This window comes from Schistocerca americana, chromosome 11 (assembly GCF_021461395.2).
Source record: "Schistocerca americana isolate TAMUIC-IGC-003095 chromosome 11, iqSchAmer2.1, whole genome shotgun sequence".
Lineage (NCBI taxonomy): Eukaryota > Metazoa > Arthropoda > Insecta > Orthoptera > Acrididae > Schistocerca > Schistocerca americana.
The window spans coordinates 199,764,271-199,790,716 of NC_060129.1; the positions used below are offsets into that span (position 1 = coordinate 199,764,271).

General features: G+C 44.0%; 1 protein-coding gene across 1 annotated transcript in view; it reads left to right on the forward strand.

Annotated features, from left to right (window-relative positions):
* Positions 1 to 26,446, forward strand: part of LOC124553556 — a 439,905-nt gene that overhangs the window by 288,832 nt on the left and 124,627 nt on the right. Inside the window, exons 37-40 of the mRNA XM_047127403.1 lie at positions 3,133 to 3,170; positions 10,847 to 11,203; positions 19,616 to 19,794; positions 22,727 to 22,916. Coding sequence (XP_046983359.1) covers positions 3,133 to 3,170; positions 10,847 to 11,203; positions 19,616 to 19,794; positions 22,727 to 22,916 — 764 coding nt within the window. The remainder of the gene's footprint in view (positions 1 to 3,132; positions 3,171 to 10,846; positions 11,204 to 19,615; positions 19,795 to 22,726; positions 22,917 to 26,446) is intronic.

A 26,446-nucleotide genomic window follows, 5' to 3' on the forward strand; every position in this document is an offset into this window, starting at 1 on the left:
TTTATGTGCTACCTTTCTGTAAGTTTGTTTGGTTTCACCCATATTTGCCACACTATTGTTGTTGCTTTCCTTTGGTCACTCCTGTTATTTATCCATTTTAATGGAATTTGTTAACTGTATTTTAATGACTGAACTTTACAGCAACCAATATGTGATGAAGATGTGCCCTCCTGGGCTGTATGCTCCTGATTAAAACTTTTTCACTATGTTTTTCAAGTCTTTACGGTGCCGGATTTCTGTAATCTGACATATGACACCGTAAGAACACTCTTAACTTCACGCCGATGGTGTCTCGGGGCGAAATGCGATTGGCATCCCCGCACGTAGCAGTGTTTAAAGTGTAACTGTCAGAAGTTCATCACTGTATCTGAGTCAGTTATTGTTCAGTGCTGTATTCAGTAGAACACTGTGTTGCACAGTTCGTGAATTTCGGGATGGAAGAGTTAGAGGAGCAACGCGGCTGCATTAAATTTTGTGTGAAACTCGAGAAAACCTCTACAGACACACACCAAATGATGCAGGAAGCCTATGGTGCTGACAACGCTCTTGACAGAAACAATGAAATTGTGGGTGCCAGTCCGAGACTGAGTGTCTGAGAAATTGCAAAAGAATGTAACATTTCAGTTGGATCGTGTCACTGAATCCTGACAGAGCATCTGAGAATGCGTGTTGTTGCCGCCAAGTTTGTCCTGTGGCTAACGAGTCGAGACCGGAAAGACCTTCGCCTCACACGGCCTACGAAGAGGTTTTGGGTCGCACGAGTGAGACCTCGCGTCGTCCCTGTTGGTCCCTGATTATTGCACAGAAAACAAAATCATTGTGTTACCTCATCCTCCCTACTCTCCAGACATTGCCACCGTGGACTTTGTTTATTTTCAAAATTGAGAACCCCATTGAAAGGATGAAAACTTGTAATAGACGAGATAAATGAAAATTTGCAGACAGCACTTCGCATGATGCAGTGAGAGGTGTATCGAGGCTGCTTCTTGAAGTGGAAATGGCTTTGGGAATGGTGAATAAATTGTGTAGGAGAGCATTTTGAAGGAGACTGTGCACAATAAGTTAAAGGTAAGCATAGAAAAATTTAGTGGACAAAGTTCCAGAATTTCTTGAACAGACCTTGTATTATCCTGCAGAATGCAGAGTGGTATGGAAGCCAAAAATGTTGCCAAATTAATTTAAAACACCAAATGAAGTTACAGTGAAATGAGATATGTATGTATTGAATAGAGGGTTTCTACCAGCTGACAAATAACAATTGCTGCTGCTGTTAGTAGTAGTAGTAGTAGTAGTAGTAGTAGTAGTAGTGCTAATAATATACAGGGTGTTACAAAAAGGTACGGCCAAACTTTCAGGAAACATTCCTCACACACAAATAAAGAAAAGATGTTACGTGGACATGTGTCTGGAAACGCTTAATTTCCACGTTAGAGCTCATTTTAGTTTCGTCAGTATGTACTGTACTTCCTCGATTCACCGCCAGTTGGCCCAATTGAAGGAAGGTAATGTTGACTTCGGTGCTTGTGTTGACATGCGACTCATTGCTCTACAGTACTAGCATCGAGCACATCAGTACGTAGCATCAACAGGTTAGTGTTCATCAAGAACGTGGTTTTGTAGTCAGTGCAATGTTTACAAATGCGGAGGTGGCAGATGCCCATTTGATGTACGGATTAGCACGGGGCAATAGGCGTGGCGCGGTACGTTTGTATCGAGACAGATTTCCAGAATGAAGGTGTCCCGACAGGAAGGCGTTCGAAGCAATCGATCGGCGTCTTAGGGAGCACAGAACATTCCAGCCTACGACTCGCGACTGGGGAAGACCTAGAACAACGAGGACACCTGCAACGGACGAGGCAATTCTTCGTGCAGTTGACGATAACCCTAATATGAGAAGTTGCTGCTGTACAAGGTAGCGTTGACCACGTCACTGTATGGAGAGTGCTACGGGAGAACCAGTTGTTTCCGTACCGTGTACAGCGTATGCAGGCACTATCTGCAGCTGATTGGCCTCCACGGGTACACTTCTGCGAATGGTTCATCCGACAATGTGTCAATCCTCATTTCAGTGCAAATGTTCTCTTTATGGATGAGGCTTAATTCCAATGTGATCAAATTGTAAATTTTCACAATCGACACGTGTGGGCTGACGAGAATCCGCACGCAATTGTGCAATCACGTCATCGACACAGATTTTCTGTGAACTTTTGGGCAGGCACTGTTGGTGATGTCTCGATTGGGCCCCACATTCTTCCACCTACACTCAATGGAGCACGTTATCATGATTTCGTACGGGATACTCTACCTGTGCTGCTAGAACATGTGCCTTTACAAGTACGACACGAAACTTGGCTCGTGCGCGATGGAGCTCCTGCACATTTCAGTCCAAGTGTTCGTACGCTTCTCGACAACAGATTCGGTGACCGACGGATTGGTAGAGGCGGACCAATTCCGTGGCCTCCACGCTCTCCTGACCTCAACCCTCATGACTTTCATTTATGGGGGCATTTGAAAGCTCTCGTCTACGCAACCCCGGTACCAAATGTAGAGACTCTTCGTGCTCGTATTGTGGACGGCTGTGATACAATATGCCATTCTCCAGGCCTGCATCAGCGCATCATGGATTTCAAGCGACGGAGGGTGGATGCACGTATCTTCGCTAACGGAGGACATTTTGAACATTTCCTGTAACAAAGTGTTTGAAGTCACGCCGGTACGTTCCGTTGCTGTGTGTTTCCATTCCATGATTAATGTGATTTGAAGAGAAGTAATAAAATGAGCTCTAACATGGAAAGTAAGCGTTTCCGACCACATGTCCACATAACATATTTTCTTTCTTTGTGTGTGAGGAATGTTTCCTGAAAGTTTGGCCGTACCTTTTTGTAACACCCTGTATAAAGGAAATTGAGAAAAATTGTTATAAAATCAGGTAACCTAAAGTACAAGTGATGTATTATATTGTTAGTAATTTATATAATTTTCAGAGTATAATGTACAGGCTTTGATACTTTTGATACATATTGTCAGTAAGTCAGAATTAATTCATTATGTGCAGGTGTTAGTATAATTTCCTTAATGTACTGTAAAATCTCACTGAATTAGTTTATCTGAAACCATCTCTAATTGTTTCAGGAGGAAGCCACAAGAGGACATGCTTCAGATGTTACATGGTAAAGACTTGATTATTTTACTGACACAGTAGTTCCATCAGGCAGTGTTTGGACCTTCATGGTTTCTTCCACATCAATCCTGACTGTCCATTTGAAATTATCACTGATTGTGGTGGCACAGAGAGGTAAATGCTGGGGTGGTTCCTGTGAAAAGAACATGGACAATTTCTGCCCCATCTGTCCCTGCTCCAAACTTTTGCTGCTTCTCTACAGGCATTGTTGTTGATGCTGTGGAATGCTAACCTTCCTTCCTTTTGATATTCGCTTTACATACAGGTTTACAGTGTGCATAAAAAATAAATATCCAGTAACTTAAAAGGTTCTAATACCACCAGTAACTTTCCTTGCCGTCTCTGTTATTTCGTATAACCCATTGCTTTTTTTTCTCCAGTTCAACATGTTTGAAAGCTTACTTTAAGTCATGCTTTATCTAAACCATCTATGTAGATATAGATGTATTTTATCACTGCCATTAAGTATCTGTCTTATACCAGTCTTCTTACTACCTTTTCCACTGTCATAGTGTTCAGTAGTTCAGTACTTTTCATTAAACCTGTTCCTGATTTAGACTGGTTGTGGTAAATTTCATTTCTGTATGTACCTATAATTAATATTTAAGCACCCATTTAGTGTCATAGTTCTCAAAATCGAAATAACTGTTAGTGCCCACACTATACCCCGATAAAATCAAATTTGTCAGTATTGACCTTCAAGATTACAGTTGTAAAATAATTCTTACACACTTACTTTCGTGTAATAACTAAAATCTGCTTTTACTCATCAAACACGTCACGTACACAAGCATTATACTGAAGACAGTTGTAACGTGCCGGGCTGTATCCTCACCCGGGGCACCATATGTAATGTGCCGAGACATGTCCTTATTTATTAGTGCCACTTAAAGTTCACGTCACAACTGGATGTACCGGTATTGAAACATTTCCTCACCCAGTAGATAGTGCGCAGTATTCTTGACCTACCTTGCTTTGTTTATTCAAATTGTCTTCCCGGTAGCTGGGTCTGTCTCATCTAAATCACACTGAAATTAAGAAGCCAGGATCCTAGGTTAAGTTTCCCAAAATCAAAAGTCAAGATCGCATTCATTGTTGAACATTTATGTCAACCACAGTAAGATTTATTTCTTATCACTTGCACACACAATATTCACGTGACCAGGCCTCTTACACTTAATTGTCACATTAGATAGGTGAAAAACTTCCAGTCTTTAACAATGTTCACAATTACATATACCGAAAAATTAACCTAGTTGCCGCACTTTTGCTCCAAGAGAGTCTGACCGAGAACTAACTGAGAACTGCACCAGCTCGAACCTTATATAGACAAGCGCTTGAATATTTGACTATTTCTGTTAATATATTATAGTTTATAATTTCCCAGGGTTAAAATGATCCTTTCTAACTGGTTTTGAAGTTAACTATTGGGTTTTATTATTTAAATAACCTGAGTGAGCTATATCAATCTAAATACGCGGAACTAACTTATGCATCCGCCGTGGGTATTCCCGACTTATAACCATGGCAGCCTTTTGAACAATAATTTTTACATATTCAAATTTACTTAATTCTTAATTAATGCACTTACAAAGTTGAGACTGCGGTTATTTTACGTAGAAAAATAAAGATAGCAAAAGTATCGAAACAGATCTCGGAATTATTTGGTAGTTTGGTCACAATTGGCACTGAAAGTCATACAGGCTACAGATTTTAAGTCTTAATATCTATTTAACTAAGAGACTTTAGGTTAATTTAAACACTTTGCTGGAGTCCGTAAAATTTAGACTTCTTTTGGATGCAGTCTTACAGCTGAATTTGATCTATTAGCTCACTCGAATTTTACTTAATATGTATTGCACAGTATACGTTATTGTCCATAACTGTTAATAGTATGCATTTACAATAAAACTGATTAGCTCATTACTTTCAGAATAGGTATTAGAATGTACTGAAATAATAGATTTTACTAGGGGAATTTCATTTAAACTATTTCTGAATTCTGTACTGTGAGGCTGAAGGCCACAGAATCTGAGTCGGAATCTCAGTAGTGAAAATGAAAAAAATAAAAGTTCATTGCTTAACTAAGTTAGTGAAGGAGTGTAAAACCAACACAGGATAGCAGTGGGCAATCCTGCTTTGTTACACAGTGTGTGAACGACTGTAGAATTATACCCATCTCCACGGTTACGCGCAGTGAGAATAGCTCGTGGCAGTCGTTACTGAGAAACGTCGACATCGACACTAGAGGCATGGTCGTACGGGAGAGGATTGGGAAGACTTCTGGGAGAGGAGGGAGGCGTCCAGTAGCTGCCGTAATCGGAAACGGTAGTTGGCAGGCAGACCCGCGAGAGACTGCCCGGCCTGTGGCTGCCCGCTTTGCCACAGTTACTGCCACTGCCGGGCGGGACTCAGCTTCCTGAGGCTGTGTAGTGGCTAAGGTTGATGGTGTTAGGACAGCAACCAGCCACAAATTTACTTTCAGTGCCTTTATTCAACGGGTACCGTTACCGGTTTCAAATCGTTACGATTCGTCCTCAGACGGTTTACACGCTTTCTTTATGACTTGTGGTGTGTTTTTTACAGATTAATTGTCCTAAAATATAAATAATACATAATTATAAACACACCACACACAGATGGTTGTGTTACAGATTTTCGTTGCATGTGACTTATGTGAAACGTCGGTTTCGCGTGTTTGTTTTCATAACATTCGTCCAACAGATGTAACTGCATTCGCACTGTATTCTTATTGTGGCACACGTAAATTGTTCTCACTGAACACTTTAGATTTGTCACTGAGAAGATTTCTACTACGCACCACGTTTCAATACATACAAAGAGCTTACAAACATATGAGTATCCCAGATGCTATGATATATCGTAACATTTGACGATGATGTCCTATGTTTGGAAAGGATCATATATTCATTTACACAACTGTAATGCCTTTTACACTAGTACAGAGACATTGAATTTTTGAGTTGATATTGCTAAATTAATTACTGTATAGATAAAATAGTATATTATTTAATTACATTTAGCATCATGAGAATTATAGTAACATATAAATTTGCTACTTCATCTGCAGATAGGTGTACTAATACTATTTGCTTTGGAGGCTGGAAAGTAATTTTTGGAAATTTTTCAAGAAGAGGGTGTTAGCTAACTCTGTTTGTTCGTTAAGGATATAGTCTGGGGTGCTGTTTTTGTGTGTGTGTATTTCTAATTCTTCTAATATATTCATAGTGGCTCCTTTTTCTGCTAGATGCAAAATTTTTAAGTTGTCCTCAATGTTTCCCACTGAATGGTTTTCTTCAGCATTATGGGCTGCAAATGCTGAATTGTTCAAGTTACCAAGTCTGAGAGCATCAATATGTTCTTTGTATCTAATTTCAAAACTTCTGCCTGTCTGTTCAATGTAGAATTTTGAGCATGTATCACATTTGAGTTTGTATATTCCTGATTTACAGAAGGGACTCTTGGAGGTATTTACATCATGGATTACTTTTTGTTGTAATTTATTATTTGTGGAAAAGCTGATTGTGATATTTTTCTTCTTTTTAAACTTGTGGCTGGTTCCTGTCCTAACACCATCAACATTTGTCTTCAAACAACAGCCACGGTCTCCATCATGTCGTCATATGACAAAATTGTATGTGTAGTGGCTGCTGAGAGGGGCAGTTGGGACTTCAGTTTCACCACCGATGTAGCATACAGCTGCCCGCCATCCGTGCAGGAGCTGGATTCTGCGTTATCTGCGACTCGTGAAAAGGCACCTGCTCACGATAGAATCCATTACGTTACGTTACGGCACCTCAGGTCATTTCAAAAATGTCCAAATGTTATTCAGTGTACCCTGCAGGAAGTGGCGTAACACGTCACGACACTTCAGAGTGGCCAGCCTCAGCGTGCTTTGCTGTGAGTGGATGTCCGATGCCACGTTGCTCCCGAAGACCTGAGGACGTACCGAATCCGTGCCGCACGGAATCACTGCCGTATTGAGTTCCAATTTGTAGACCGACATGCTATTAATCAGCTGGTCAGAATGTTTGGGTTCACTGGTGAATCTGGTGGACAGGACACACGTTCCAACAGTCTACATGTCATCCCTCAGTCATCCTATCAGCATATAATTTAGTGGATTTGACCATTGTCCTGTTACAAACTACTTGTTTTTAATTTCCTGTCTAGCCTCTTACATCCAGTTGCTGCAGAAAATTTGCATTGTAATTGCAGCTCCATCCTTTCTAAGATAGTCAACAAGAAACGTCCATTTTGCATTCCAGGAAACACTATCCGTAACCCTTCATCTGTGTTTATATTTCACCAGCCACCTCACGGTGTGTGTCAACATTTTATTTACTCCCTCCACTGTTCCATTTGTGGATGGTGCACAGAAAGAGCAAATGTCGATAAACCTCGCTACGAGCTCTGACTTCGGCGATGTTCCCGTCGTTGCCATTCTGTGAGGTGTGTGTATGAGGTAGTACTGTGACGATCGAATGTACACTTAACAGAGTACCTGTCCCTGACACACAGTGCCTCTCTTGTACCATTTGGAAATGGATTTTGTCGGTCAACTCCACGACACTCTTACACTGACTAAACAATTCTGTGACGAAATGTGCTGCTTGTCATCGAAACGTGCCTAGCTCTTTTGTTTACTTAATCTGGTAAAGGTCCCACACTAATGAGAAATACTCGAGAATCGGTCAAACGAGTGTTTTGTAAACCAATGGTTTCATGAATGAATTAAATTTCCTTAACAGTATTACGAGCAATGGGAGCGCGAATTGTCAGTCATTAAGAGGAATGCCTCGCCAATATGCTACGGATATGGTTCCACAATACGTTGGAGGATGGCAATCACGTATCGTACAGCTTTTATGGCGTCTTCCGTGACCACAAGTAGCGTACGTCTGCCCCACGTAATGCCACCCCAAAACATCAGGGAACCTCCACCTTGCTGCACTCGATGGACAGTGTGTCTGAGGCGTTCAGCCTGACCGGGTTGCCCCCAAGTGTGTCTCCGACAATTGTCTGGTTGAAGGCATATGCGACACTCATTGGTGAAGAGAACGTGATGCCAATCCTGAGCGGTCCATTCGGCATGTTGTTGGACGCATCTGTACCGCGCTGCACGGTGTCGTGGTTGCAAAGATGGACCTCGCCACGGACGTCGGGAGTGAAGTTGCGCATCGTGCAGCCTATTGCGCACAGTTTGAGTCGTAACACGACGTCCTGTGGCTGCACGAAAAGCATTATTCGACATGGTGGCATGGCTATCAGGGTTTCTCCGAGCCACAATCCGTAGGCAGTGGTCATCCACTGCAGTAGTAGCCCTCGGGCGGCCTGAGTGAGGCACGTCATCGACAGTTCCTGTCTCTCCATCTCCACCATGTCCGAACAACATCGCTTTGGTTCACCCCGAGACGCCTGGACACTTCCCTTGTTGAGAGCCTTTCCTGGCACAAAGTAACAATGCGGACGCAATCGAACCGCGGTATTGACCGTCTAGGCGCGGTTGAACTACAGACAACACGAGCCGTGTACCTCCTTCCTGGTGGAATGACTGGAACTGATCGGCTGTCGGACCCCCTCCGTCTAACAGGCGCTGCTCATGCATGGTTGTTTAACATCTTCGGATAGGTTTAGTGACATCTCTGAACAGTCAAAGGGACTGTGTCTGTGGTACAATATCCACAGTCAACTTCTACCTTCAGTTCTGGGAAACGGTGTGATGCAAAACTTTTTTGATGTGTGTATTAGAGTCGGTGTTCAAAAGAACTGTGGAAGATATGCAATCAAATAAGGCAGAAAATGTAGATAGCATTGTTTCAAAGTTCCTGAAGTCATTGGGTGAATTACCAATCAAATGACTGGTGCAGTTGGTGTGTAGAATCTATGAGCGAGGAGACATACTGTCAGACTTAAAAAAAGAAAAGAAAAGAAAAAGAAAAAATCCACTCGATCCCGAAGATAGCAAGGACTATTTCACAAACTGCCTGAGACTTCGTGCACCCAAGTTTCTGATGAGAACAATATCCAGAAGAATGGAAGAGAAAAATGAGGAGCTGCTAGATGAGAATTAGTTTAGCTGTTGGAAATTTTGAGCCACCTGAGCAGCAGTACTGATGTTGTGCTTGATAATAGAAGAAAGACTTACAGAAATCGAGAGACTTTCATAGGATTTGCCAAAATGGAAGGGAAAAAAAAGGTTGTAAATGTAAAACATTGGAAAATATTCAAAATCCCAAGAAAAATGGATTTAAGATAGGGATAGCAAAAAAGTATACAATACGTACATGAACCAGAAGGGAAAAATAACATTTGAATATTGAGAATGAAATGATTGAATTCGAAAGTGTGGGAGACAGGGATGCAGTCTTCCTTTTCTACTGTTCACTCTCTGTATTGAAGAAAAATGATGAAATGAAAGAAAGGTTCACGAACGGAATTAAATTTAAGGGTGAAAGGACATCAGTGATAAGATTCACATACGACGTAGCTATCCTGAGTGAAAGAGAAGAATAATTGCAGCACTTGTCGATGACAGTAACAGTCTGACGAGTACAGAATAGGGATTGAGTGTATGACCAGACAGTCGTCGGGCCGTAACTGTGGGTTCTTCGATTCCTCCGGGAGAATTAGAATTACAACCTGTGAATTACTAGTTTGCTTTATTATGTGAATGCATGAAAAGATTTAATTAACTCGATTTAATTCTTTGCCACAGGTGTTACAGCTGTCATTGACCATTAGACATCACTCGATGCACTAATTAACAAAGCCTTCTCTTGAAGTGCAGTGTTCGACATTTACAAAAGAACGTATCCGTCTGAGACTCGGACGACACTTCGGTTCCACTTGACGGTGTCGACTGCACCGACTCGGATTGCGAACTGGGCAGAGCGTTTCAAAGCTCGGCTTCTGCGAGAGCGTCGCCTCGCCGAGAGGGAGGGTTCGTCTCCTTCGCCCACTCCCGTTCGTCTCTGCGGATCGTGGCGAGACGTCGCTAATGTCGGTGGTACCGACGCGCGTTACCGACTTCGGGCGACACCTCGTCGAGAGTAAACTGAAGAAAGGTGCGAGTAATGAGGAACCGCAGAAATGAGAATAGCAACAAACTTAACATCGGGACTGGAGTCCACGAAGCTGACGGAGCTGAGCAGTTCCGCGACCTCGGCAGCTAAGTAACGGGAGACACGTGAAAGAAGTGATATATAAACAGCAGATTAGTATGCCGGAGAGAACACTTCTGGCCAGAAGTAGCGTACTAATGTCAAAAATAGGCCTCAGTGTGAGGAAGGAATGGGCAGTGCTTGGGCACCGTTGCCTGCCGGTCTCTGTGGAGCACACCCTCCCCGTAACGTGAGCTGCCTTCCGATTTGTAGCCTGTGGTCTGTGAACTGTCAGGTAATGTGTTGCACTGCTTAATGGATGAATAAAAATTCATTTGTATTATTTTCCTGGTCTTATGTAAAACTCCATATATTGTTCTCTCTTTAGTGACGTTTCAGATTAATTTTGCATCTTGTATTACTTATTTGTTTTGGCCTCAGTTCCAAGTATCCTTTATAAATTAGATTGAATGTCTTTCTATAAACCAAACAGAGCTCTTCAAACGTTTAACCATTAACCGTCTCTGCCCTACCGAAACAGTGCCGCTACCCTGACGTCGACCGGCCTGTCGGTGAACGACATCGGCGGCAACGGTCCGGCTGCCCCCGACACGTCCCTGTGCAGTAACGCCCACGGCAAGGACGACGTCGCACTGCGGGACGTGACGGTATTGACGGACGGTGCCGGTACTCCGACTTTCACATTCTCTGGCACTGCTACGAGTAGTGACGGTGGCACCGACACCTGTGTGGGGAGAAGCGCCGGGCGCAGTGCTGCCGGTGGGGCGCACGAGGAGCGCCGCCTCCGTGACGCCAGCTCTGTCAGTACACCTGACAGTAAGCTGCAGTTCTCCTACAAGGATACCATTGCCGCTGCCATAGCGCAGTCACCGCACAGGTTGGTACCACTGCTGTCTCTCATTAAAATACTCTGCGCCGGGGCTCACCAAACTCCTTTCTCAGTTGGCCGGATAACTGACAAAGTGACGAGTGTGGGCCACATCTTCATTCTGTGCAGTACTTTAAAGCCAAAACAAAAGCTCTGCGAAGAAAGACAAGAAACAAAGTTTGACATTCCGTGTTAATCGTGGGTATGTGATACATAATGCGTAAATGAGAAAGACAGCTAACATATTTATTTATTTATTAAAAATGTTATCAAAGAAAGTGACTTTAGCAAAAAGATAGGTACATCAGACTTAGCATGTCCATAAGCGAATCTCTCAAGCTATGCAGCTAAAAACTTTGGTCATAGTTGGGCAACTGGCATTTGTCTTCCATATATTGTTTAGTTTGGTATTACTTGAGGCAGTCAGTTTCAAATTTACATTATCCAATCTCGTTCAAACTTATGACTTTAGATACTTCATTTCTGAAAACGGTTGCCCACAGATGTAAGTTGTTCAAACACTGATGTAATACCAGTGGCGGATTTCTTCAGTTTCGGAAATTCAGCGTCACACAAGCAGTGGTAAAACTCAACAAATTTTTCCTCTCTTTGCTTCTCTTTAAACAACGCACCTTTCTTCTTCTTCTATCTTTTTTTTTCTCCATATCAGTGAGCTCTGGCTGTAGATCAAATGCCACATCATCGAGTTTACAATCAAACGGAGTCTGGAATAGTAGAACATCTCTCTGAGTGTTGTCAAGATCTGCCAAAAATAATGCTTCTACTAGTCACAAATAACTTCTTCACCAGCTGTCAATGGCCCTCAGTAATTACATTCTTTCGCCAAAAAAGTCTGTAGTTATTGGAATAACATTGTAGATAAAGAAGTTTCTCGTAATAAGGATGTTGTAAAAAACTCTCCTCTTTGCGTGCTAACATTTGCTAGAATTTCTTTTCGGTATCTGAAACCGTTTATGAAATATGAGGAATGTTGCACATATTTCACTCTGGCTTTATTGCCGACTTGGCACAATAGCAAATGAGCACGCTACATCAGATCAGTTTCCTCCAGATGGGTGACAGAGAAATACCTCTACCCAAGTTTAAAGAAAAATTCAATATGTTGGCTAAATTTCATCCGCAACAACATATTGTGTTATATGCACGAAACACAAAATCGTAGCGACATCTGTTTTTCGTTGTACACTTTCCTGAATTTTGCGCAGTGTCTTACTTTCACATAAGTATCACACTGACTGTGACCATTAATGAAATGATGTAATAACAAAAACCATCAATTATTGACCAAGTTATTTCATCGGATATATAAAAAAATCTACTCACCGAGTAGCGGCGGAACGCACACGTAAAAAAGGCTGTTGTGATTGGCAAGTTTTAGGAGCCAGTGGCTCCCTCTTCCAGCAGAAGGGTTGAAGGGGAAGGAAGAAGGGTGAAGGAAAAGGAATGGGGAGAGGTCTAGGAAAAGGGATGGATTTTGGGAAAGTCACCCGGAACCGTGGGTCAGGGGACACTTAACGTATAGGATGGGAAGGGAAGACTGGCTCAGAAAGATTGCCAATCACAACAGCCTTATACATCGTAATGAACTTGATGTATAAAGCTATAAGTAAAGCAAAAATGAAATTTCATAAAAGCCCAAGTTGGAAAACACTTATCAGCTTTCCGTACTGAACAAACAAGTGAACTCTCCCAGCACTTTGGATGAAAATTGGTGACTATGCTTCGGCCACTGTATCCTGCGTGCCTAACTTTCAAAATCTTTCTATAGCTCCATATCTCAAATGCATTCATTCTCTTCTTCTATTCTAGTTTCCCTGCATCTGTGATTCACTTCCGTGCATACTGAGCACCAAATTACATTCTCAGAAATTTCTACCTCGGATTAAAGTGTATGGTAGATACTACTAGACTTCTTTTGTACAGGAACGCCCTCTTTGCCTGTACTAGCCTGCATTTAGAGTCCTCTTTCCTTTGTCTTTCATGTGTTTTTGTTTCCGAGAAAGCAGGATTCGTTTACTTTGTCTGTTTTGTGGCCCCCAACTTTGATATTACATTTATAACTACACTCCTGGAAATTGAAATAAGAACACCGTGAATTCATTGTCCCAGGAAGGGGAAACTTTATTGACACATTCCTGGGGTCAGATACATCACATGATCACACTGACAGAACCACAGGCACATAGACACAGGCAACAGAGCATGCACAATGTCGGCACTAGTACAGTGTATATCCACCTTTCGCTGCAATGCAGGCTGCTATTCTCCCATGGAGACGATCGTAGAGATGCTGGATGTAGTCCTGTGGAACGGCTTGCCATGCCATTTCCACCTGGCGCCTCAGTTGGACCAGCGTTCGTGCTGGACGTGCAGACCGCGTGAGACGACGCTTCATCCAGTCCCAAACATGCTCAATGGGGGACAGATCCGGAGATCTTGCTGGCCAGGGAAGTTGACTTACACCTTCTAGAGCACGTTGGGTGGCACGGGATACATGCGGACGTGCATTGTCCTGTTGGAACAGCAAGTTCCCTTGCCGGTCTAGGAATGGTAGAACGATGGGTTCGATGACGGTTTGGATGTACCGTGCACTATTCAGTGTCCCCTCGACGATCACCAGTGGTGTACGGCCAGTGTAGGAGATCGCTCCCCACACCATGATGCCGGGTGTTGGCCCTGTGTGCCTCGGTCGTATGCAGTCCTGATTGTGGCGCTCACCTGCACGGCGCCAAACACGCATACGACCATCATTGGCACCAAGGCAGAAGCGACTCTCATCGCTGAAGACGACACGTCTCCATTCGTCCCTCCATTCACGCCTGTCGCGACACCACTGGAGGCGGGCTGCACGATGTTGGGGCGTGAGCGGAAGACGGCCTAACGGTGTGCGGCACCGTAGCCCAGCTTCATGGAGACGGTTGCGAATGGTCCTCGCCGATACCCCAGGAGCAACAGTGTCCCTAATTTGCTGGGAAGTGGCGGTGCGGTCCCCTACGGCACTGCGTAGGATCCTACGGTCTTGGCGTGCATCCGTGCGTCGCTGCGGTCCGGTCCCAGGTCGACGGGCACGTGCATCTTCCGCCGACCACTGGCGACAACATCGATGTACTGTGGAGACCTCACGCCCCACGTGTTGAGCAATTCGGCGGTACGTCCACCCGGCCTCCCGCATGCCCACTATACGCCCTCGCTCAAAGTCCGTCAACTGCACATACGGTTCACGTCCACGCTGTCGCGGCATGCTACCAGTGTTAAAGACTGCGATGCAGCTCCGTATGCCACGGCAAACTGGCTGACACTGACGGCGGCGGTGCACAAATGCTGCGCAGCTAGCGCTATTCGACGGCCAACACCGCGGTTCCTGGTGTGTCCGCTGTGCCGTGCGTGTGATCATTGCTTGTACAGCCCTCTCGCAGTGTCCGGAGCAAGTATGGTGGGTCTGACACACCGGTGTCAATGTGTTCCTTTTTCCATTTCCAGGAGTGTATTTTCGCATCTGCCGCTGCTCATTACTTTGTGTGTGCCTTACATTCTCATATTCCTGCCTACCCGTGAGATTCTTTCCATCCACCATCGCATCGACTGGAGTTTTTGCCAGTGACTCGTGTCATAATGTGTACCTAACTGTTCCACTGCTCCATTTCTTTCTGTTCGTTATTAGGCATTTTTTCTCATTGCCTTGCTACAGGACATCATAATTCTTTACTTGATCAGTGATCTGATCTGTAGCACTCCCATATTATTCATCTTTCACATCTATATAGAGTGGTTTTCTAAACCTAGCAGTTTATTAATCCTTTTGTTCTACCTGTTAGCAGCTGTTTCCTGTTGAAGAAAACCCTTTATGTAATTCTAGGCAGAAAGCACTGATTGTGTTAATATTTCTTTTCCCTTAATGTACGTGTATTGAATTACTATCCCTTCTGATGTTTCTTTATGATTGTTTGCAAATGTCTTTGCTACCAGTGATTTCCAAAATTTGTAAAAGCAATATCCAAATGAGTAGTGGAACATTTCAGTAGACGTGTTTTGTCGGAATAGCAGAAAACGAGCATGCACCAAAAATATCTTTTCATTCTGTTACATGTGAGGTACCAGCAACGCTTTGATGGTTGGTTGAGGAGAGTACGAGGCACGTTCAGTAAGCAAGTGTACTTAGCCTCAGGTGCTCATAGGGATTTTTTTTGGCAAAGTTCGTAGCACTGCATGTAAGGCCAATGTGTTGACAGTGTAACACACTCTCGTTTGTCTCAGTTTCCTAAACACTCGTGCTGCAGTGCCATGTTGAAATGAGCCTGTCAGTTGTGAATTCCACCAGCTGTGGGGTGAGGAGTGTAATCTGATTTCTCCTGGCAAAGATAAATGCAGTGTGCCACGTATTTAACGAAATCAGAATAGTTTACAGTGACAGTGTGATGAATTATAGTAATGTGTACAGATGATGATGTGAGTTTAAAGCTGGCACAATGAATTTTTACAATCAACAAAATGTGAGTATTTCTCAATTCAGACTAATGAGGTGGTGAATGAGATCAAAGATATAATCTGTGGCAACTGTTCACTGAGTTTGGATGAGATGGAAACGACGTTTTCAGAATCTCTAGATCTCTTTTGTATGAAACCATCACTAACACACGTGATCTTCAAAAGTTGTATGTAATAGGGAATTAGATAGGAAATGAGACACTTAAAGTAGTAAAGGAGTTTTGCTATTTGGGGAGCAAAATAACTGATGATGCTCGAAGCAGAGAGGATATAAAATGTAGACAGGCAATGGCAAGGGAAGCGTTTCTGAAGAAGTGAAATTTGTTAACATCGAGTATAGATTTAAGTGTCAGGAAGTCGTTTCTGAAAGTATTGTATGGAGGGTAGCCATGAACGGAAGTGACACATGGACGATAAATAGTGTGGACAAGAAGAGAATAAAAGCTTTCGAAATATGGTGCTACAGAAGAATGCTGAAGATTAGGTGGGTAGATCACATAACTAATGAGGAGGTATTGAACTGAATTGGGGAGAAGATTAGCTTGTGGCACAACTTGACTAGAAGAAGGGATCGGTTGGTAGGATACGTTCTGAGACATCGAGGGATCACCAATTTAGTATTGGAGCTCACATATCAACACAGTCAGGTGAATCAGGAATTTCTGAAGCACTTTCATCTGGCAGATGATCAATTTCTCGACTGTGTTGTGACTAGTGGTGAAACGCCGGTGGCTGGCCTCAAACCTGGGATGGAAAGACATTCATTGTTGTGGCAACATCTCTCCTAACCACCAGGGGTGGGGGGGGGGGGGGGGGGACATTGTTTTAGAAGAAGCATCTGCTCTGTCTTTTGGCACTTTATTGGGATTTTTCTCTTTGAAATTTTTCCCCAGGAAGAAACAGCGGTGTATGGAAAACCCTAAAGAAATGACAGAGGATGATCAGAACAAAACAAGAAGGTGAATGATAATAAAGGAAGTTAGTTTGTTGTATGACAGTGTACATCCTCATGGAGCCAGTGCCACAAAGCAACCTTGAACTATCAACCACCTTGCTCAAAGTCCTGATATGACACCTTCAGATGTTCATCTTTGCACATCCCTGAAGTTATTTATGGGTGGAAAAAGAATTTATACCAGTGATAATGTTGAAACTGCTATCAAGCAATGGGCCGAGGAAAGGGCGGGAGGCTTTTTCGATGAAGGTTTCAGTGAGCTCATCCCTCGGCTTGAAAAGTGTGTTGAGACGAGGGTGACTACATTTGAAGACAGTGCTTGATGCCGACCACTAAATTTGTAAATCTTCAAAAATTTATGGTCTTTTCCATTTTTAAAGAATTGGGTATACTGAATTTCTGGAAAAGCCTCGTATCGTCCTTTATTTAACAAAAGCAGTTGATTGTATGGCCCGTATAATACTTGAACAAATTGAAACAATATGGGATTTGAGGAAAAGGTATGACAGTGGTTCACTTCGTATCTGAATTGTAGGAAGTGAGAAGTTCTCCTCCAGAGTCGACAGCTGGGGAAGAGGATCGAATCCGGCGGGGGTCGTGTAAAGTGAGGATTGCTACAGGGCTCTGTTCTGGATCCGTTGCGTTTCTTAGTGTATAGCGAAGATCTGCCGCTAAACGTTACACGTAACTCAAGTTTTTTTATCTTTGCAGATGGCACGAGCTGTGAAATGTAAATGATGTGGTTGATAGAATAGTTATTATCATCAGCAGGTATCTTTTAGACAAAAGATTAAAGCTTAGTTATTATGAAATACAGCACATACAGTTTCTGACATAAGAGCGAGAGTTTAGTGTCCTGAGCTGATCAGGCAGTTGGTGAAATGACTAATTTAGTATTTCAGGACTTAGGGTAGTAGACGGAAGGCTTTGACAGAAGAAAGATGTGGCGGATCTCTTTGCACCCACAGAGTTTATTTCCAGCCTGGAAAATGTACAGATCCACATTGCGGAGGCTGTCGTCGAGGTGTCTCAGAATCTTAACTCTGCCATCACTGAACATGTATACTCCGTCGTGGGGTGGGTTTGTTGACAGTGTCAGCCCATCCAGAAGGAACTGCAACATTCGTTCAGTGATCACTAGACAGAAAGAATTATTTGCTCTCTGGTAATATTTCTGTAAGCGACATGCAGAGAAGTGTGTGCTGTTCAGCAGTGCTCATTTTCAACAGGCTTCCAGCAGGACTGAAAATTTCAGGCGATGAACCCCAAGTGTTGATGCTGATGCTGTTGTATATAGAGAGGTTATAACAATGGAAAATTGTACTGAAATGCAGGAGGATCTGCAGCGAACTGATGCATGATGAAGGGAATGGCAATTGAATCTCAATGTAGACAAGTGTAATGTGCTGCGAATACATAGAAAGAAAGATCCCTTTTCATTTAGTTACAATATAGCAGGTCAGCAACTGGAAGCAGTTAATTCCATAAATCATTTGGGAGTAGGCATTAGGAGAGATTTGAAACGGAATGATCATATGAAGTTTATCGTCGGTAAAGCAGATGCCAGACTGATATTCGTTGGAAGAATCCTAAGGAAATGCAATCCGAAAACGAAGGAAGTAGGTTACAGTACACTTGTTCGCCCACTGCTCGAATACTGCTCAGCAGTGTGGGATCCGTAGCAGATAGGGTCGATAGAAGAGATAGAGAAGATTCGACGGAGAGGAGCAAGCTTCGTTACAAGATCATTTAGTAATCGCGAAACCTCCAGTGGAAGATACTGCAGGGGAGACGCTCAGTAGCTCAGTACGGGCTTTTGTTGAAGTTTCGATTACATACCTTCACCGAGGAGTCGACCAGTATATTGCTCCCTCCTATGTATATTTCGCGAAGAGACCATGAGGATAAAATCAGAGAGATTAGAGTCCACACAGAGGCATATCGACAGTCTTTCTTTCCACGAACGATACGAGACTGGAATAGAAGGGAGAACCGATAGAGGTACTCAAGGTACCCTCCGCCACACACCGTCAGCTGGCTTGCGGAGTATGGATGTAGATGTAGATGTCAAAAGCCAGCTTGCAATGTTTCCTTGTCAGACAATGCTTAGATTCTGTACAGAATTTCTTTGTAGTACTTGATATTCTTTTTGTGATTTATATTGTTTATTTCTACACTCTCTCACAGATTCTCTTCATGTTTGATTAATTTTACAATTCTTTTGTTTATAAATTTTCTAACCAACGTTCTGTAAACTTTTTTGTAGTGTCATGACACATCAGTCCTTTAGATTGGTTTGAAGCTGCCCACTTCTAGATCTTCAGTGGCAACCTCTTAATCTCAGAATAGTACTTGCACTGAACATTCTGAGAAATTTGTCGGTTGTATTCCAATTTTGGTCCTTTTCTTACACTTCTTACCCTCTCTACAATTCCTGTGTGTACCCTGATGTCTCAATACATAGCCTATCATCCTCACCCTTCTTCTCGCCCAACCTTTCCATACGTTTCTTTCTTCACCGATTCTGCATAAAACCCCTCCCCATTGTCTATCTCAAGTGTCTCGTAATTTTCAACATCCTTTTATTTTACCACATCAGAAAGGCTTTGATTCTATTCTTTTATGGTTTCCTCACTGTCTGTGACTCACTACCATAAAATGCAGTGCTCCAAGTGTTACTTTGCTTCCAAGGTGGCATAATGTCATAAACTCGTGGTTCCCAGTATTATAAGTGAATAAAATCAGACAATACAATATTGACAACAGCACTTCTTATCAACTTAAAAGCAGGGGAATCTGTGAAAGTACTATTTATTTCTCCTATTGTACAATGTCACTAGATGTATGAGGCTCTTTTGGGCATACACAGTATATGTGCCGAAATGTGCCCCCCCTGCCCCTAACTCGAGTTATCCTTTGGACGATCCAGATTGTGACACGTGCTTTTGTTTGTCCGGCAGGAGATTGACGGTGCCGGAAATCTACGCCTACATCACGAGTCACTTCCCCAACTTCAGAGGCAAGAAGAAGATCTGGCGGAACTCGGTACGCTGGTGCCTGTGGTACCACAAGTGCTTCGTCAAAGTGCCGCTGGAGGGTGGTGACGACAAGGCCAGATGCTGCAACTACTGGACACTCGGTGAGTCCCTCGGTCGCTGACAGAGCGTCTGGAAACGACGTCACCCCGATCTCTTTTTGTACACTCGTCTCGGTGCCCTCCTCGTACACCCTTCCGTAGTCTAGCCGCAGGCTGTGTTGTCATTCGTGTCTGCTGTTGCACTATTGCCTACATTGCCTCCACATTCGATGTGCTCATTTCAGCCTCATCGATTGGCTGTCATTTAATAGCCATATCTCCACATTGTTGGATGACCTGTTATCAGAAAATGTTTGCTCCAATCAACATGCCTGACTCGATTCTGACCTCAAAATATACACTAATGGAAGTGTGTAACACTCGCTTGCTGTGACACAAACTAGTGTTACCCTCTGGTAGGATTTTGAGTTTTGACCGTGCATGTGTCTAAAGGATGGGGTATTGGACAGTAATTTTGAATTTATTGCAAATAATAGAAAAACTAAACAGGCTTTTATTTTGGGGATAATGAAAGTAGTAAAGTTCATATACGAATGAAAAATTGAACGATCGCCAGCCCAATTACGCACATTGATTTGAAGTATTACGTTCAAGAAAAATGAATATTAGTTGTTGTACTGACTTTCATTAAGGTTCCCTTTGTATTGCACACTGGATACATATGAATAAGGGACAGTCTAAGTTGTGGGTAGCAGTAGTTATCAGTAATGCACAAACCAGTAATCGTAGAAAGCAAAATTGTGCCTCACTCATAATAATAAAAGTTACAATTACGATCATTACATGACTCATTACTGAGATGTTACTGCAGAAAGCACTGAACTAAAGTTGGATGTGGAAAGGTTTCTGACTAAACTGACATAAAATTATCACAAATAAAATTAAATAATACCACAGTTACACTGTTTATACTCCCTTTCATAGAACTGTATCACATTTCTTTACCAGTTGTAATTTGTAATGTGCAGCCCGTAAAAAGCATGCTACGGACAGCTGAAGCTGCAATTCAGTGTTAAGTGCACTACTCGCCGCATTTCACACTTACGTACAGATTCAGACATCTAAATTCATCGTTTCCTAAGCCTTTTGCTTACTTAATCAAAAACAGTCCATTCGCTGTGCAAAATAATCCTCTTGACATATCGAGATTTTGCTTAGTGTCTTTAGCTGTATAGTGCTGTATACTGTGTGCCAGTTATAAGCATAAAAAAAAAACAATAATGCAGCATTTGCGGACTACACCGGTTATTGTCTTTCTCCTCATATTTGTCTCGTGTAATCGATTGTTCACAGGTGCGAGCAAATGGTAATGGACAGTGCTGAATTTTCTGTGAATGCTCATTTGCTTTTGTTCATTTCCATTCATTCCAGTGTAAACCATGGTTAAAGAGTAACTCAGAGGGACATGATGGGCTCTAACAACTGACCAGATAGGAGTACCAGCTCTCTCTGAGAGAATTTCAGTGATGAAGTCTTCTCCGGTCACCGGGCTACTCCTGGCGTCGTGTTACAACCTTTTGACAAGTTTCCCGAGCCGTATCGGGCAAAGTGTCAGGTTCGTGTCCAGTCTGTTAGACTGCACTCCCGTGTCGAGACCCGGTGGCTGGAGCACTGTTGCCGCCCGCCTGTGCTGCCCACTACTCCTGCTGGTTTCTTACGAGTGTGTTCCCGACTTATTTTTGCCGACACCTCATCCCGTGCGGAGCTTAGTCGGCAACAACTGTCCAGTTAACGAGATCGTCACGTGTCTGTCTTTCAACTGTATCTTTCGATAGTAAATCGCCGAACGGGGTCGGTGCGACACGGGACCTTATTCCGTTCGAGGCTGCAGTGACACCGACGAAAGGCACAGAAAGTAGTGGTGGGCCGTTCCTACAGTTTTTGGGATTTAACCGTCAGAGAGGCAGTGGAAGTGCAAGTACAGAACATTCTTGGCAACCCAGGTGGCAATTCCTAACTGAAAATTGCACGGGATGTGGCGTTAACAAAAATACGTAGGGAATGTGCCGATGAGAAAGTGCTGAAAGCAGTGGGTAGAATGGAGCAGGCAGCATTGGCCCGTCAGAGCTCTCTGCAGCATCGACCGTCAAATCTCTTCTGGAGACATGTGATTGGCCCACCCGTTAAGTCCTCGAGAAGTGAGTTTACGGTCCGACATTTGTAAAGGAAGGAGTCCGATTGACCGGAGGCCATAGAGTGAGAACAGTTTTTTTTGCTCGCACAGAGCATGACGTAAGCACTGAGTTGCGTCATATACACTGGCGCTTGCTCAAGGTCAGCCGCAGCCGCTGAATCGCGGACGCGCGCGGTCTAGAGATCCTACCGCGCGCGTACGGGATTCGCCGCCTCCGGCACCGCCAGTCGCTGCCCAGCGCAGAGCATGTGTGCATCAGTCTAAGCCGGCGTCAGTCGGCGAGCAGCAGCGCGTGCAACCGCATGTTTTGAGATGCCTCGCTACAGCAGAAGATATCGACGTTCACGTCAAACTGTTTACAAGGCCTTAGACGATCTGGAGATCAGAGTTGCTAACAAAGGAGCACAGGTTATTTTGCAAGGTCCATCTGTGTTTTGTGGTTGTGGTTGTGCACGGGATGTGGCGTTAACAAAAATACGTAGGGAATGTGCCGATGAGAAAGTGCTGAAAGCAGTGGGTAGAATGGAGCAGGCAGCATTGGCCCGTCAGAGCTCTCTGCAGCATCGACCGTCAAATCTCTTCTGGAGACATGTGATTGGCCCACCCGTTAAGTCCTCGAGAAGTGAGTTTACGGTCCGACATTTGTAAAGGAACGAGCCCGATACGCCACCTGAAGTACTAGGTAGGAAGAGTAGGTAACTCGGTGAGACGTCACGAATCGGCCGATAACCCGAGGAGATTCCCTCTACCTGCGAGATATTACATTCCGTGGAGGCGAATGTCTTTGGGTGTGCTCGGACGACTCGCCTGCCAAACAGTTCCCATATTTGTCTGTTGCAGACCCGCAGTACACAGAAGTGTCGGAGAACATCAATTTTCGCCACCAGCGCGAGGAGTGGCCGTTCCGCAGGACCCCGGCGGCGTCGGTGACCGCCCACCGAGATCGCACGCACCGCAGCCTGCACCAGCACCTGCAGCGACGTCACACTGGCCTGTCGGAGCATCCGCAGCTGCCGAATACTGCCACCGGGTGAGAGTCGGGCCCTCGGAACTCCGAGCTCCTGCCGCCACCGCCACCACCACCACCACCACCACCACCACCACCACTGGTGGCAGAGGCGACTCCCTCGTGCAGCTCAGTACCTTGTAGCGTGACCGTATCCTCGGAAACCTTAGATATCGCGTCACATTCTTATTAATCTGAGATTCGTTGCTATTGTATATACATTGTCATCCCAAAAAATATATTGGTAAGATGGTGCTTTTAATACTTTAAATGTTCTAAGTAGACCCCTCCTTTTGAGTACAACGCACAAATCATTTGTACAACCATGTGAAACCATCAGAATATTTCTTCTTTCAGATATTCAATGTGTCACGTTGGCTCGAATGTCAGGTATATCATCAAAGTTTTGTTCCTTTGTGTGAATCTCCGCACTTTGTCATCTTGTGGTAGGTTTCTGTTGAAAACGTGAAGTTTTGTCACGTCGTGACGTTTCCTAGAAAAGAATTTTCTCTGTTCCGCATTTCATTCGAGTCGTGGCCAGGTTTCACACACTATTGTTCTATTGTGCAACTCAGAGTACGAAGGACAAGCTTCACACAAAATTCTCTCTTCTTCGAAACAGTCTCGAGAATGTTTTCGATACCTGATTTACTGGTGTTACTTCATTACAGTGTGTTACGATGTCAACACACTACAGTCACGTGTGTGCAACTTAAGACTGCCTGCTACAGTGGACTGTGCAACGAGGCAGCTTACGGGTCTAAGAAGGATGATATAACAATCCCCTCTTAGCCACATGTTTGTTAAAAAATGGAATTGTAACAAAATATTTACCGCCAATGTCTGTAGTTGCAGTTGGTTGGTAGAATGCTTGCCTATTGATAATTCCTCAGTTTTATCAGTACAGATACCTTTCCAGTTTAAAGTGCTTCCTTGGACCTTAACATAACTTGTCATGTGTAATGATGCTTTGACAGAACGGGTGTATCTGCTTTCTCACAACTACTTTAAATTTCCAGTAATCTTGCCTGTGGCTTTTATAAAACACCCGAATTGGACGATAGATTAAATTCCTAACCTCTTAAATGACGAAGTTGACACATTTTTTTAATTGAAAGTTTCCAACGTATTCACAAAATGAACTGACACAGACTGTACATCACAGAAACCGCGCACTAACTAAACTTAGCTAGCACGGTTTTTGCCAGTCCGCACTTATATACTGAAGTGCCAAAGAAACTGGTATAGGCATGCGTATTCAGATACAGAGATATGTAAACAGGCAGGATACTGTGGAGTGGTCGGTAAATCCTATATCGGACAACAAGTGTCTGGCGAAGTTGTTAGATGGGTTACTGCTGCTACAGTGGCAGGTTATCGAGATTTGAGTGAGTTCGAATGTGGTGTTATAGTCAGCACACAGGAGCGATGGGCACAGCATCTCCGAGGTAGTGATGAAGTGGAGATTTTCCCGTACGGCCATTTCACGAGTGTACCATGAATATCAGGAATCTGGTACATCATCATATCTCTGACATTGCTGCTGCTGGAAAAAGAACCTGCAAGAATGTAAGCAACGACGACTGAAGAGAATCATTCAGCGTGACATAAATGCAACCCTTCTGCAAATTGCAGCAGATTTCAATGCTGGGCCATCAACAAGTGTCAGTGTGCGAATCATTCCATGAAACATCACCGATACGGGCTTTCGGAGCTCATGTACCCTCGATGACTGCATGACACGAAGCTTTATGCCTCACCTGGGCCCGCCGACACCGACTTTGGACTGTTGATGACTGGGAACATGTTGCGCGGTTGGATGAGTCTCGTTTCAAGTTGTATCGAGATGATGGACGTGTACTGGTATGGAGACAACCTCTTGAATCCGTGGACCCTGTATATCAGCAGGGGACTGTTCAAGCTGCTGGGGGCTCTGTAATGGTGTGGGGTGTGTGCAGTATGAGCCATATGGGACCTGTGACATGTCTACATATGACTCTGAGAGGTGACACGTAAGTAATTATCGTGTCTGATCACCTGCATCCATTCGTGTCCGTTGTGCATTCTGGTGGACTTGAGCAATTGCAGCAGACAGTGAAATGCCCCACACGTCCAGAATTGCTACAGAGTGTCTGCAAGAATGCTCTTCTGAGTTTAAACACTTTTGCCAGCTACCAAACTCCCAAGACACGAACATTATTGAGCATATGTGGGATGTCTTGAAGTATGCTGTTCAGAAGATATCACCAACCCCTCGTACTCCTTGGATGTAGGGTATGCAGGCCGCCCTTCCTCCCTACTACCACCGGGAGTCTGCTTCCGTCAGCTGCTCCATTCTCTTTCCTTCCGCTTTCCTGAAACCTTCTTGACAACTTCAGGTACAGCAACGCCTTGGCTCCGTCCCCGGATCTGCCTGCTCCGTGACCTTTGTCGATTTCCCAAGGATGGTACCCCTTCACTTGTTTATCGTCGGGCATTTGCTGCTCTATGTGCACAAATGACGGAAGCCACATTTATTTACACTGATGGCTTGAAAACATCGTTTGGTGTAGGGAGTACCTATATTGTTGGCGACACCCCAAATCGATTTCGGCTTCCCGACCAGTGTTCGGTTTATACTGCGGAGCTTTACGCTGTTCTCCAGGCTGCCCACTACATCCGCCACCATCAGCGGATACAGTATGTTATCTGTTCAGACTCTCTCAGCTCTCTCCTCAGTCTCCAAGCTCTCTAACCTGTCCACCCTCTGGTTCACCGGATTCAGGACTGTCTACGCTTGCTCCACCTGGGGGGTGGCGTTCCATTGGCTCCTGGGACACATTGGTATCTGTGGAAATGAGGCGGCCGATATAGCGGCCAAGGCTGCAGTCTCTCTTCTTCGGCCAGCTATTCAATCGATTCCCTTCACCGATCTACAGAGCGTTTTATGTAGTCGTGTTGTTCTTTTATGGCATGCACATTGGTCGACACTTCCCCGTAATAAATTGCGGGACGTGAAAGCTCTTCCCTGTGCTCGGACCTCTTCCTCCCGAACGCGTCGTCGGGAGGAGGTAATTTTAACTAGACTCCGGATAGGGCACTGTCTTTTTAGCCATCGACATCTTTTAAGCGGTGATCCTCCCCCACTTTGTCCCCACTGCTCTCAACTGTGGACGGTGAGACACCTTTTAATTGAGTGCCCCTATTTTACTCCGTTACGCGCCCGTCTACAACTGTCGCCTGATATATCGTCCATTTTAGCATATGACACGCGCTCAGCCGATCGCGTTCTCGAGTTTATTAGTGCCAGTTAAATGACATCAGTCATTTGAAGCTTCTTTTGGGGACAACCAACCTCTTTCTGCAGTTGATTTTTAAGCCTTCCTTCTGCTTTTAGTTTCTCCAATTTTTTGAGTTTCGTTCCCATTACTGCTGGTTTCCATTTTCGTTTTTTACTGTTTCCTAAGTCAACGACCGGGCACTAATGACCATAGCAGTTTTGTGCCCTTAAAAAAAAAAAAAAAAAACCTCATACTCTTACAGATTTATGGACAGCCCTGCGGGATTCACGGTGT